Source organism: Panthera tigris, chromosome B1 (assembly GCF_018350195.1).
Source record: "Panthera tigris isolate Pti1 chromosome B1, P.tigris_Pti1_mat1.1, whole genome shotgun sequence".
Lineage (NCBI taxonomy): Eukaryota > Metazoa > Chordata > Mammalia > Carnivora > Felidae > Panthera > Panthera tigris.
Window position 1 is genome coordinate 35679994 of NC_056663.1, and position 13329 is coordinate 35693322.

The following is a 13329-nucleotide window of genomic DNA, read 5'->3' on the forward strand; positions in this document are numbered from 1 at the left end:
CCCACCTCCATGGATCTGGGGAACTCTGCTGTCTCCTTCACGTCAGCCCTATGAAGCAGAGGGGAGGTGGCACAGGGTCTAGGTGGGGGAGGCAAGGTCCCCATTGTCCGAGGGAGGAATGGAGTGCTAGGCAAAAGAGGTACAAGGAGTGCAATCCAATATACAAAGTTCTAGAGGCAACAACTTTTGCCTTCTCTTTTGAGCTCCCACCTTCTTCCCCATATGCACCTCCCCCCAGAGGAACTTCTGAGTTCCCTCTCCCCTTCCAGGTTGGAGCTCAGAAGACTTGATAAGCCAAGCATTATCATCCAGCAATAAATACCACCAGGTGAAGTTACTTTTCATCCCAGAGGGAATGTATTTCCTAAATGGTAAAAAAGGGATCTTTGTAAAGGTCAAGACCCTGCAAACAAAAACTTGCTACAAAGTGGCAATTGTTGATATGATTAAGCTCTTAGGGATATTTGTGTTCTTGACTCCCAGGAATAGGTGGAATTTCAAATTTCTGGTGAAGAAGGCATGGAGAGTACGGCTGCTCAGGGCTCTGCGGAGAATCTCTTAAATCATCATGGTCAGCCCACCCAGATATGTGGGCTCTGGAGAGGTAACTCTGAGAGACATCAACTCCTGAAGCCCACTCTTCAGGGTGAATCTCATGGGGATGTTGAGCCCCTCAGATCCCCTCTCCCTACTTCCTCCCGCTTTCGCTCTAGGTCAACTCAGCGTCTTTGAGGCACTCACGCATCTCCTGGCCCAGTGGTGCAAGACCTGGATTTGTCCAGGCCTAGCCTCCTTCTGAGTGTGCGTGAGCCTGGAAGCGGGGTCCTGCATCCATCCCATGCCCTTTCTCATTTTACAGAAAGGAAAGACAAGGCAAAAGGAGGAAGCCGGTTTTCTGAGAAAACTCTGGAATCCAAATTTCCTTCTTTTCCTCCTCCCCACCTTTTTGTCGCTGTTTCCCACCCTCTAATCTTTGCAATCAGGGCTGCTACTCAACCTATGGACCCCATCCACAAGTAGGAGGTGCATCGCCCCTTTAAGGGGCAGGCCCCTGGCCTCCCTGACCTCGTCCCGCCCCCTCCGGGGCCGCACTGCGCCTGCGCCGAGCGCCGGAGACCTGGGGTTGGGCAGAACCCAGTTCCGTGCAACTTTCAAGTGAGTTGCAAACTCCGCCCCGAGGCCGGAGCCGGTGGCCCAGCGCACTGAGACCTCGGGGACCCGAACGAACGAAGGCCTTGACCGCAACCCGCTGCCTGGGACGCAGCAGCGCCGCGGGGAGAGTCGAACAGCTGGTTCTCCGCAGCAGGAAGTGCGGGTGGGAGCCGTAACTGCTCCGGCAGCGCGGCGAGGCGGCAGAGCGCGCCCGCCCTTACCGGCTCCCTGGTCGGTTTCTCCGAGCCCCGGCCTCCTCGCCTCAGCCCACGGGTCTCCCCATTCTTCAGGCTCCCCGCACTGCAGATTTAGGGGGCGGCCGGCTCCGCCTCTGCCAAGGGGCAGCCGGAGCGCCCCTCTGGTTCTCGCCCTTCCGCTGATTACCCCATCCCAGCCCTGCGTGAGCGTCCCTCTAGGCATCTTGTAGGGGTTCTCCCTTCGTCCTGAGGCTGCGGGATGGTGTCCTGGATGATCTGTCGCCTGGTGGTGTGAGTATGGCCGCTTTCATACCCCCTCTACCTCCAGGTGCCAGGCCGCCCTTGAGGTGGAAGATGGGAACATCTGGTGGGAAAGGGGCTTTTAGTGCCCGCAAGGGTTAACGGACCTTCGGGCCTACCGCGTGGCATCGGGCACCCGTGCTTGTACTCTACCCCCAAAGTCTTCTTGGCTCATGGCGACCGCCCTCTCCCCCGCCCCCCCGCAGTCACATACACTGCAGACAGGAGTGTGGGACAGAGGACCTCACACCAGCCTGCAGCCCCTTGTCAAACAAGGTGTTGTGGCACGTTGTGGGCGGAGATTTCGGGTGCCTGCTTCCTTTCTGAGCAGTCACATGACTCACCACCCTGGCCTCAGCCTCCCCACTCTGTCCTACCTTTCAGTACTCCAGCACCTGGCTCCAAGATCCCTGTCTGCAGCCTGGCAGTGCCAGGTCTGGTGGCCCTGATTGCGTGTCCATGGGAGGGGACAGCCTGGCCCTCTCACCAGCTCAGAAGCCTGCTTCCCACCTACCTGCTGTGTGTGCTCCCGCTCAATAATGCACTCATAGGCCACTGGTGCAGGCTTGGGCAGGCTTGGACTGTTTGTAAACAGCAGGGTGGGGAGGTGGCCTCCAGGGCACTGACTCAGGCACAGGTTGTGCAAGCCAAGCAAGAAGAACAGGGTAGGCCCTTGCTACTTCACACCTTTCAGGGAAGTGGCCACCTGGTGTGGGGGGGGGGGAGGGCATGATGCCCCTCATACTCCCCCTCTGTTTTCTAGGCTGGTGTTTGGGATGCTGTACCCAGCTTATGCTTCCTACAAGGCTGTGAAGACCAAGAACATACGTGAATATGTGAGTGTGGCTGTGGGCAGGAGAGCTTGGTTCAGGTTGGATGGGATGACAGTCAACCTTGGGGGATATGGTAGGCCTTGGCAAGGTGGGGATGGTCTGACCTCGCCTCCCCTTCCTCCAGGAGCATAAGCAGGTGCGTGTAGAGTGGGTGTGGTTGGAGGGCAGGCTATGGGGGTACCTGTGCAGAATCTTGTGGGTGAAGCTTCTTGGGGGTGGGTACAGGAATGAGTGGCAGTTTCTCAGAGGCACCTCTCTAGGGCCAGCCAGGTGCCAGGAGAATGCAGTAGGACAGGCTCTCTGGAATCTCTGGGTCAGCCTGGGACAGGGGAGTTGGCTCTGCAGGCTCAGCTGTTGGCCTCTGACACCCACCCCCCCACCCCCACCCCCAGGTGCGGTGGATGATGTACTGGATAGTCTTTGCACTGTTCATGGCAGTGGAAACCTTCACAGACATCTTTATTTCCTGGTATGCATGCAGGGGGTCTGTGGGCTGTGGGGAGATGATGGGCCACTCTTGGCCCAGCTCCCTGGCTGACCTTACTCCCACTGTGCTCTGACAGGTTCCCTTTCTACTATGAGATCAAGATGGCCTTTGTGCTATGGCTGCTCTCACCTTACACCAAAGGGGCCAGCCTGCTTTACCGAAAGTTTGTCCACCCATCCTTATCCCGTCATGAGAAGGTACCTTGGGGGGAGCCAGGGAGGGAAACATAGGGGTGGGTGTGAAGGAAAGAGCCTTGGACTCGGGGTTCAGGACGCTGGGTGAAACCTGGGTTCTAATCTGAGTCCTGCTGCCCTTCAGCTGTGGGACCTTGATAGAACCTAGCCTTCTTCCTCTTCTGTGATAATCAAATGGGGGCACAAGTGAATGAGCATTTGAAGGTGTGAAACACCAGCTGGAAGTTGTGTTGGGGATGGTGGGAAGAGGCTGAGCATGGTCATTCACTGAAGCATGGGAATGTCTGCTCTTGGTGTGGTTGCTAGTGCACTGTAGGCAGGGGTGGGCAGGGAGGCATGGCACGCACTGGATTCTCTGGGGCTGCAGAGGAGGAGTGACTTCAGTCTTCAGGTGTCCACCTGAGCTCTCTCCCCTTCCCGGCCCCTACAGGAGATTGACACCTGCATCGTGCAGGCCAAGGAGCGCAGCTATGAGACGATGCTCAGCTTTGGGAAACGGGGCCTCAACATTGCTGCTTCAGCTGCTGTACAGGCTGCCACCAAGGTACCTTGGGCCCCAGCCCTCCAGCAGTCCTCCCAACCTCGTGCCTTTTGGGTGAGTCCAGCTCTCTATCAGGGAGCTGAGAGAGAGCAGCTGACCATGCCAGGGAACAGGATGAGAGGTGACAGGTGGGGTGTTGGCAGGAGTGTGGAGCGGGAAGTTGACTTCCTTGGCTGGGACAGTGACTGAGTGGTTGCTCCTGCTCTCTGGGCCTGTTTCCTGTTGGTGCCACAAAGGCACGGGGCTAGAAGGTCACTGGGTTGCTTTTAGTTCTGAGGCCTATGCCCCAGTGATTACCCACCAGTCAGCCCTTGATTTTCCTGAGTAGCTGCCCCGACTCAGACCCCTTCCTACTAGGATCCCCTGCCCCATTCCTCCAGGTGATACAGTGGTTCCCCATCATTTGCAGAGTCAGGGTGCACTGGCTGGAAGGCTGCGGAGCTTCTCCATGCAGGACCTGCGTTCCATCCCTGATGCCCCTGCCCCTGCCTACCAGGATCCCCTCTACCTGGAGGACCAGGTACCTCGCCGCAGGCCGCCCATTGGTAAGTGGACAGAGAGATCCAGAGCTGTTCCGGAAGGAATGCCTCTTCCATGCAAACTGTGGCTTCCCTAAGGGTTAGAAGAAGGTCTATCTTGGCCCTGGGCCTTCAGACTATGGAAATGCCCAGCTTTGCCTCCCTGGCCTCCCTCTCCTCTACACAGGGTATAGGGCAGGGGGCCTGCAGGACAGCGACACTGAGGATGAGTGTTGGTCAGATACAGAGGCAGTCTCCCAGCCACCTGCCCGGCCCCGAGAGAAGCCCCTGAGCCGCAGCCAGAGCCTGCGTGTGGTCAAGAGGAAGCCACCCATGCGGGAGGTCAGTGGCAAGGAAGGCACAAGGGAGGTGGGCTGTCCAGGTACTTAGCCTACACCTCTCAGGTTGTGCCTGCCCTCTCCCCGCAGGGCACCTCGCGCTCACTGAAGGTTCGGACAAGGAAAAAGACCATTTCCTCAGACATGAACAGCTAGGGTCTTCAGAGCCTGGCTCAGTCTTACCTCTTGCCTTGTGGAGCACCAGGTGCTATTTGGAGGGGACCTCTGGCTGCATGTCTGACCTACCTGCACCAGCTGCTCAGGCTCTGCCCCCTTGGCTCCTGCTGCTGGCTAAGGGCTGGGTGCTGCCCAGGCCATGCACAGGACTATACCTGTAATGTACCAAAGCAGGCTGGGCCCAGGATTCTATTTATTGTCTTTTTCATCCTTCTACCTTCCCGGTGTGTGGGACCAGCGCCCTTCTCAAACCTCTGCAAATGAAACCAAAAGTCCACCCAGCTGTGTTCATTCCTTTCTGTCCTTCAAAGTACTTGACAGTCTCCTCCAAGGCCTGTGTGTGTGTGTGTGTGTGTGTGTGTGTGTCCTGGTTGTATGTTTTATGTTGGTGAATGAGGTCAGGTTTATGCAAGTTTTGGTAAATAAATACATAAAAGTGGTCTGTTTGTCCTGGTTTGTACTCCTGGTCCTCATAGCACATATTATTAAACAGCCTTCTACAGGCCAGTCCAGGCCTAGGATGGAGGCTCAAGGGACAGACAGACTGCCAGAGGGGCCCAGTCTAATGGGGGAGGTAGCCATTGACATATAGTTGTAATGGGTCAAGTACTGTCACAGGAAATTCTTGGAGACCTCTGAGAACATAGATGGGGGACAGAGGGAGTAGGTGAACAGCCCTAAGAGGGGTCAGAGTCTAAGAAGATTGCAATCAGGAGATGGGGTTAGATCTTGATGGGAAGTAGAAGCCAGTGGGAACAGAGGTGTGGAGGGAGCTTGGGCAGCACAATAATCCCATGGGGACTAGCTGGAGCTGTAAACAGACCAGGCCAGGGGAGGCCAACTTCCTCCATGGGCCTGAGGTGGTCTCTAGGCAGCTCTGGGGACATTGAGTTCCTGTAAACACCCAGGATAATGCAGAGAACATTGCACCTCTTTGGAGTGGCCGTGAGAGGGCAGCAGTTGCCAAGGTCTGGGCTGCCCCTAGCTTCCAGGTCAAGGAGGGCGGGGTTGGGAGGCTGGCCAGAGCCCTGCCCTACAGGGGCCTGGCCGCTGGCTGGCTGGCTGGCTGGCTAGCTGGCTGGAGAGACGATGCAGAATTCTGGCCTGGCCTCCAATGGCTCTTTCTGCTGTTCCTTCCTGTTGTTTGTGGTCATTGGTCCTGTTTGCCCCCTTCACGGAGTCTCCCCTGTCCTGAGGCCCAGGCTTTTTGCCAGAGCTCGCTCTACTCCATCCCCTCCTCTAATCCCTGGGGCAGTCAGTGCTGGCTTTGCCCTCTCTTGCTCCTGCTCCTAGGTACTGGACTCACTGCGGTGTCCCAGGGCTGCTCCCCTTGCCCACCCCATGCCTGTTCTTCCTTCCCACTTTTGATTAAGCAAAGAGGTGGGTGGGAAGAAGGGAAATGGTGTGGTAACCCGGAGTGACCTGAGGAGTGTGGATTAACTCTTGGTGTGGGGATTATCCAGGTTTTATTTGGGGAAGGCACTTAATCGGTCGGGGTGGTTTAGCTCCTCACGTATTGGTGTTCAATGACTTCCTATGTAGGCATTCCCTTGCATCATGGTGTTGCCTCATTTCTTCATTTCTTCATTCAGAAAGTCTGTTGAGCATCTATCGGGTACCAGGCGTGTTTCCAAATACTCAGAATGCAGTCTAGGAATGGCTAGCACCTAGAATGTGACTCCCCAGCAGGTGCTGCTCTAAGCCCCTAACACATTCACTTGATCTTCATGACAATCTCCTGAGGTAGGTACTATTATTATGACATCCATTTTACAAATAGGAAAACAAGGCACTGAGAGGGCAAGTGATTTGCCTGAGGTTACACAGCTAATAAGTGGCAGAATTAGGCTTTGAACCAGGCAGTCTGGCTCCAGAGTCAGTCCGCTTAACCACTGTGCAGGACTAAAGTAAATGAGGCAAGAAGAAGGAGGTAAGTGTGTAGCAAACATGTAGCTGTGTGTGTAGTTGTGTGCCTGTCCTTGTGCTGGCCATTTTATAGGGATGATCTCCTTGAATCCTCCTGACGAGCCTGAAGGGAGGGGTTAGATCCATTTCACAGATGAAAAAACAGAGACTTGGAGAAGTGAAGCAACTTGTCCCCAGTCATGGCTGCCTGTGGGTGGTGTCCCTGTTTCTTGAGGCAAGCTTGCCCAGAAGTTGCTGCGGTAGACGTGGAATGGCAGGATCCACACTCCAGAACTGGGGGAAGCAAACAGGAATGTGTGGTGAACCGGCAAATGACACAAAAACTCCGAGGAAGGGGAAGGCCTGAAGTTAAAGGGTGTTGAGGGAGCTTTCATGGGAGCTGGAGCTTCACCTGCCCTCATTCCTAGAATGCGCTTTGAGTGGGGAGCAGGGTCTTTTGGGCCCCTAGGCTGAAATGGTGACACTTTCTCAGGCCCAAGATCTCCACCTCCACCCCCCTCCCCGCCAGCCTCTTTGCTAGCCTGGCTGCTCTGCAGCTCCTGCCTTTTCTGACTCCAGAGCACTCAAGTTCATCTGTGCATCCACATCAGCCTCCAGGCCTTTGCTCCAGCTGTATGACTCTCCTGCCCTCTGAACAGTCTTTCTTTCCTGGCCCCCCATAGCCTTCCTTAGAGACCTGCTTTCTCCCAGAAGCCTTCCCTGACTTGCCAACTCCTCTTCAAGCTACTAAAGCTCCTGATCTCTGGCTGGCTCACCAGTCTTGGGCTCACAGTGGGCTGCGTGGGTGTGCCAGTCCCCAGCTGGCCTCCCTTAAACCTGATTTGCTTTGTAATCCCCACCTCATCCAACCGGACTGCCTCATACCTCCATGCTGTTCCCCCTGACATGATCTTCCCCCTCTACTCAACTCTCTGTCCTCCTCCTATGTGCCCTGTGAACCTCACTCAGACACCACCTATCCCAGGAAGCCCTCTGTGAGCACGCCCCCCTGCCTCCTTAGAGTTGATTGGTCATCCAGACCACACCATAGCTATTCTTACACGAACCTCTCTGTTTTTGCCTTGAGCACATCCTATTTTCTCCCCCAATTCATTGTGACTTCATAAAGAACAGACTTGCAACTTACTCACTTTTGTATCCAGCCTGGAATAAGTGGTGGTTAAGCCAAAGTGAAATGTCGTCGTATGTGTGTGGCTCAGTGAAGGCCCACTTATTCTCTGACTTGTGAGCTCCAGCATCACTTCCTCCGTGAAGCTTCCCCCCACTTCCCCAGGGTGGGACTAAGAGCACCTCGTACTCATTTGTTAATATGCCGACTCCAACAGTCACCCCACAGTGCCCAGCACAGGGCCTGACATGTAAGAGGCCCCAGTGAATGTTTGCTGGTAAAAGAACAAAGGCACTAAGTGAGTATAAGCTCCTTGAGGGCAGGGATGGCCTATGCTTTCATCTTTGTGCACTGTACCTCCTTGTGCCCATCACAGAACCTTGAAAATGCCAGGGTCTCTACAACACACACATTTGCCAAATCGCTGCTGCTGCAGTTATACGGGTTCCAAGACATCCTGAGGCCAGAGGGGAAGGGGTAAAGAGAATTCCAAGTTCTGGGGCATTTCTGGCCAAGCATACATGTGATCCTGAGACTAGAGCCTTGGGTGTGGGCTGGGCTTCCCTCAGAGCCTGACCTGTCCCTCTGACAATCACTGAGACGTCTGCCTTCTTCGACACTGCCTCCCTCTGCATGGGGGGCCTGGCCCTAGGGCCCCCTAAGCTCTGGCCTGCCCATAGCCCTCAACCTCCTATTATCCACTAGTATGCCCAGGTAGGATCAAGGCTGGACTTCTGCTGCAATTGACTTAGGGCACAGATGTGCTGGGCTCCATGCTGGGCACCCAGTAGGGAGATGAGACAACCTAGGCCAGCCCCCTTGCAAGAACATACCTCTGCTTGGCCCCGGTACTAGTCCCACTCGGTTTGTGCCCAGGGCTTACTCTCCGGCTTCTCAGTCCACCTTGCCTGCTCGAGGGTCTCCTCCATTGCCTCCCAGTTGCCAGGTGCGTGTGGTCCTGAATTCCTGGCCTCCTCTTTCCTGCCTCTGCACTGCCCCACCTTCTTTTGGACCTTAGACGGCTCCCCCTCTCCCTGCCTCTTCAGCCCCTCTCAGCCTGTGGCCCTTTCATGTCCTGGTCCCCCTTCCTGCCTCTGGCCTCCAGGTGCACTTGGCCCCCTGCTGTAGTCTTACCGCCACTCTTGGGCTGCAGATAGTTAACCTCTTGTTTCAACATGGCCCTGGCCCAAGCTGAGTTGGGGAGTCTGGGCTGGCACTGCCCCACCCATAAGGGGGTTGACAAGAGCACCCAGGCTCTTGCCCCTTGTCCCTGATAAACATCAGGGATAATGGCTGGGTAGGGGGCAGAAATGCCGGCAGGAGGATGATGCCTGCTGCTCAGGAAACCCTGGGGGCCAGAGCCTGGTTGCTAGGCAGAAGGTCTTGAGCCTGGGGCAGAATGAGGTAGCTTTCTCTACTAGGGTGGTTAGATGCAGGGAGGGGAGGGTGGGGGAGGGAGGATGGGGCACTGGGGAGGTGTGGGCTGAGAAGAGGAATTAGGTCAGGGATGTGGGTGGGTGGGCATGAGGGGAGGGGGCATCTACTGTAGAGCTTCCTCCTGGCTTCAAAAGCATTTCCACACTTCCCTTCCTCTCTCCCCCTCACCCCAGGTCCTGGGAGAATTCTCCCCGGTATTCCCCCTCCCCCATGCCCCCCGGTCCAGGCTTTGCCACAAGGGTGGGGGGCAGAGTGGGGGGAGGCCAGCCTCAGCTGTCTGAAGGATGGAGGGGCTGGGGAAGTAGGGCTAGGTGCCCAGACGGCCGCGTGTGTGGGAGGGGATGTCCTCAGATGCCCTCCACCCGGCAGTCCCCGCTCTGACGTGGGTGCCCCCCCCCTCCCCGCCCGGATTAGTGGCAGCTTGGCCTGACTCTCCGGGGCTCCTTCCCCCGCCCCCGCCTGCTGCCCTCCCCTGGGCAGGGGGCTGTTCCACCCGAGGGGCACTGTGCTTGCCCAGGTAAGGGGCTCTGGGGACAGCGTGAGGGCAGCTGGCTCGTGAGTGCTGCTGTGCTTGTCAGCATGAATGTGTGTATCAGAGTGTGTGTGTGTATGTGTGTGTGTGCTCTTGAGGGCTCTATGTGAGCCTGGGGTGGGCCAGTACGCATCTGGGGGTGCTGGTCAGCTTGCCTTTATCCACGAATTCAGCATTGTGTCCCTGCGTGTGTGGCTTTCCTTCTGTGTTTGTGTCTTTTGTGTGTCTCCTTAGATCTGCTCCGTCCTCAGGCACAGAATAGCCGGCTATAAGGGCTCTGTGGGCCGGTGGCATGGGCTGTGAAGCAAGATGGGGAGCTGGGTGAGGGTGGAAAGGGCCTTCTCCCCGCACCTCCCTATAACCCCCTCGGCATTTCAGGAACCTATTCTGAGAGTCCTGTTCTAGTCCAGAGACTGTGACCTAACAAGGCAGACAAGGCAACTGGGGGTGAGGTGGGGGGAGTTGTCTGTCATACTCCCCTGGGATAGTCCCCATCTCCTTTGGGATGACAGTGACAGGCCCTCAGCACCCAGGACAACCCAGAGTCCCACCCTGCCCTTCCCAGCCTCTTCTAGGCCCTAAGCTGAAGGGCCCAGACTTCTCCCCCCTAGACTCTCTGACAAGCTTTGGCTGCCAGAGGACACAGATGGGGGACCACAGGCACACCCCAGCCCCCCATCTGCATCGTGGAGCCAGCCTGGGGGAGGGTCTGGGGCTTGGGATCTTGGCATTGCAGTCTGCATTAGACCCTCCATGATCATATTCCTGGGCACACTCAGGTCCAGGCCACCCCTCAGGGGAGCTGGGGGAGGAAGGGAGTGTTAATAACTTAGTCATGTAAACAACCCCTACCAGCCTGCCCTGCCACAGAAGCGGCCTCTGGGGGGAGGTGGAGGGGCTGAGTGAATCTATGCCAACATGACCCAAGTCCTGCCCAGTGCCTCTTCAGGACTCCTCTTCTTAGGCCCCCTCCTCTTCTCCCCATCTGGGAAAAGGATTCCTGCCTTTGTCTCTTGGGAGGAAGGCTTGCTCCCAGCTCTTCATGGCTCCCCTCTCCAGGGATGTTAGTGTGACTTCGAACCAGGCTAGAGGCATCTGAGAGCTCATCCCTTGGTTGGGATGGGGGTGGGTGGGGTGGTGCTGCCTCTGTCCTAGGCCGGGTGAAGGCAGGCCAAGGACGGCTTCCATAGGGTGGCAGGGGAGCTGTGGGGTGAGAGGTGGGGGGGCCTGAGGGGAAGGGAAGCGCCCGTTGGGCGTGTGGGTTTCTATGTGTGTCTGAATCTGTCTGTGTGTGTTTGAATCTGTCTGTTTGTGTCTGTGCTCTGGAACCACCCCCGCAGAGGAGCCGGGATGCTTCCTCGGGTGGAGGGTGCCCTGCTTTCCCATTTCCTCTCCTCCTCTCTGCTCCCTCCCAGGAGCCACTCCCATGGGCTGCTCTCCAGTGCTGGGCCTGGAAGCACTAGGAACTGGGATAGGGCAGACCCCCGAACACCAGGCTGGAGCAGGTGTTGGGGCTCATGTGGTCCCACCTCCTCTCTGGACACTTGGTGAAACCTAGGCCCATAGAGCAGGGACAGACCAGAGCCTAGGTCTCCCGGAACTGCTAAGGCAGGACATGGGGCCTGCTACTGGGACTTGGAAGGGGGCTTTAGTCAAGAATGGTGAAGAGCAGCTTGGCCAGGTGAGGATGAGGTAGGGCAGACCTGGGCCGCGGGGGGTGTACCCATGTGCCAGAGCTGAAGGACCACAAGCAAGTGGTCCAGCAGGCACAGGGTCGGCTGGCGTGGGTCAGGAGCCCATCACTGACCCGTGAGAACCCGACTGCCCCTGCCAGCTCTGGCACTGCCCCCTCCCAGCCGCCCCGCCCTAGCACCCCGGGGGGCACCCCGCCCCACCATGGCCTGGTCCGGCCCCTCCCGCCCTTTGCTCCAGTTCCCGGGCTTGGCACCTATAGTGGGGGTGCTGCCCGCCTGCCAGGCTCCGGGGCCGGGCCCACGGGAGGGTGGGGCGGCTGGGAAGCTGGCACGCTGCCCCGGGGGAGCCTCTCTCGGCAGGCGCCCGGGTGCCGCGGGGGGGAGGGGGGAACAAAGGGCTCATTCTCCCCGTGCGCAGCCGGTGGCATCGCCGGGGCGTTGGCGGAAGCCCCCAGGGCCCGGGAGGGGGCAGGCCCAGGCGGGGCCGCCGAATCACGGGCTCCTGTTTCCCGCAGGGTGCTGGAGGAGGAAACCGGCGGAGCAGCTTCCCCACTCTCAGTTGCGCGTCTGGCGATGGCGATGAGAGGTCTTGCTGCGCTGTCCGCCGCGCTCTCCCTCCATTAGCCGCGCTGCGCCGTGCTGCGCCCTCTCTGGTGCCTCTCTCCTGGGACCCGGGATCGGGCCCCCCTTCCAGGCACGACCCCCTCCCCCGGCCCTTCGGCCTTTCCCCTGACTCGGCCGTTTCCGACCCGGGGCGCACGTTCCCCCCGGCCCGGCTCCCACTCTCCCTCCGGGGGCACCCGCTCCCTAGCCCCGGCCCGGCCCTCCCCGCGGCGCAGCACGGAGTCTCGGCGTCCCATGGCGCAACCCACGGCCTCGGCCCAGAAGCTGGTGCGGCCAATCCGCGCCGTGTGCCGCATCCTGCAAATCCCGGAATCCGACCCCTCTAACCTGCGGCCCTAGAGCGCCCCCGCCGCCCCGGGGGAAAGAGAACGCGAGCGCGCTGAGCAGAGAGCGGGAGAACGCGTCCTCGCTCGCCGGCCGGGAGGCCCCGGAGCCGGCCCATGGGGAGCGGGCGCCCGGCGCCGGCCACGACGACCGCCGCCGCCGCCCGCGCCGCGCCCGGCCCGCGAAGCCCAGGTAAGGGCCGAGAGGGGGCGCCAGGGGCGGGCCTTCAGGGGATACTCGTAGCGGGGCATTTCTGAGGCAAGCTTGGGCTGCACGCAGCGAGTGAGTTCCCTGTGCTTCTCCAGTGTGCTTCTCCGGGCTAGGCCACAGATCTAAAAGTTAGGATGCCAGACAGGGCTGGACTGCAACGGAGCGGTGGCCCCAGAAAACCCGAGCGACCTCTGCCAAGCCTCTCTGGGCTCCCTCACCTTTCTCCTGGGGGTTCATCCAGCCGGCAGAGGGGGCCGTGCTGGGAGAGCGCTGCGGCTCTGGTGCCACCTGTCATCCTGGTCCTTTGCATGCACGTTCAATTTTCCCTCCTTTGCCTCTCTCTGGGGCCCAGCCCGCTTTCCCCGCCTCCTTCCCTCCCCCTGCCAGGCTGCAGTTACCAGCGGCCGCCAGCGGCCCTGGCACTGCCTGCTGGACTGGAGCGGCTTGACCCATCCCAGCTGAGTCCTCTTAATCCCCCTCTTCAGTGCTGGCTCACTCCTTCCCTTGGGGGCGGTGGTGAAGATCCCAGCCCCCAGCAGTTGCCCGGGGACTCTGCTTCAGAAGCCAAGAAACTGTACAGAGCTGGGAAGAGACACACTAGGGGCTGCCCAAGTGTAGGGAAAGATACCAGCCAGCAGCCCTGCCTGACAGCTCTCCCCAGTGACTCTGGCCTGCCCTGCCTTCACTTCCCACCCCTATAGGCTTGAGTAGGGCTGAGGGGTGGGTAGGCAAACAGT

At 58.6% G+C, this 13329-nt stretch overlaps 2 protein-coding genes across 6 annotated transcripts; both read left to right on the top strand.

The window, feature by feature from the left end:
• Nucleotides 1-1098: 1098 nt before the first annotated feature.
• REEP4 (receptor accessory protein 4) lies at nt 1099-5196 on the top strand. Of its 4 annotated transcripts, XM_007093885.3 has the most exons (8): nt 1103-1640; nt 2413-2485; nt 2875-2951; nt 3046-3166; nt 3594-3707; nt 4114-4249; nt 4410-4564; nt 4651-4808. In XM_007093885.3, the coding sequence occupies exons 1-8, from the start codon at nt 1609-1611 to the stop codon at nt 4714-4716; spliced, it is 774 nt and encodes a 257-aa protein (XP_007093947.1). In that variant the 5' UTR covers nt 1103-1608; the 3' UTR covers nt 4717-4808. The 4 variants fall into 4 exon arrangements, with proteins under 4 accessions (XP_015398301.1, XP_042838577.1, XP_007093947.1 ...); XM_042982643.1 differs by lacking the exon at nt 4410-4564 and having other exon boundaries at nt 1102-1640; nt 4651-5196; XM_015542815.2 differs by lacking the exons at nt 4114-4249; nt 4651-4808 and having other exon boundaries at nt 1099-1640; nt 4410-4514.
• Nucleotides 5197-6522: 1326 nt separating this feature from the next.
• On the top strand, nt 6523-12552 carry HRURF (HR upstream open reading frame). Of its 2 annotated transcripts, none has more exons than XM_042982646.1 (2): nt 6523-6667; nt 11950-12552. In XM_042982646.1, exon 2 carries the CDS (start codon nt 12293-12295, stop codon nt 12395-12397), a length of 105 nt encoding a protein of 34 aa, XP_042838580.1. In that variant the 5' UTR covers nt 6523-6667; nt 11950-12292; the 3' UTR covers nt 12398-12552. The 2 variants fall into 2 exon arrangements, with proteins under 2 accessions (XP_042838580.1, XP_042838579.1); XM_042982645.1 differs by lacking the exon at nt 6523-6667 and adding an exon at nt 7148-8069.
• Nucleotides 12553-13329: the final 777 nt, after the last annotated feature.

Bases quoted from the DNA above. Each gene is read 5' to 3' on its own strand.
- REEP4 (XM_042982643.1), top strand. From the start codon at position 1,609: ATGGTGTCCTGGATGATCTGTCGCCTGGTGGT. The intron at 2,486-2,874 runs GTGAGTGTGGCT...CCCCACCCCCAG, and splicing joins CCAAGAACATACGTGAATAT to GTGCGGTGGATGATGTACTG. The intron at 3,167-3,593 runs GTACCTTGGGGG...CGGCCCCTACAG, and splicing joins CCTTATCCCGTCATGAGAAG to GAGATTGACACCTGCATCGT.
- HRURF (XM_042982646.1), top strand. From the start codon at position 12,293: ATGGCGCAACCCACGGCCTCGGCCCAGAAGCTGGTGCGGCCAATCCGC.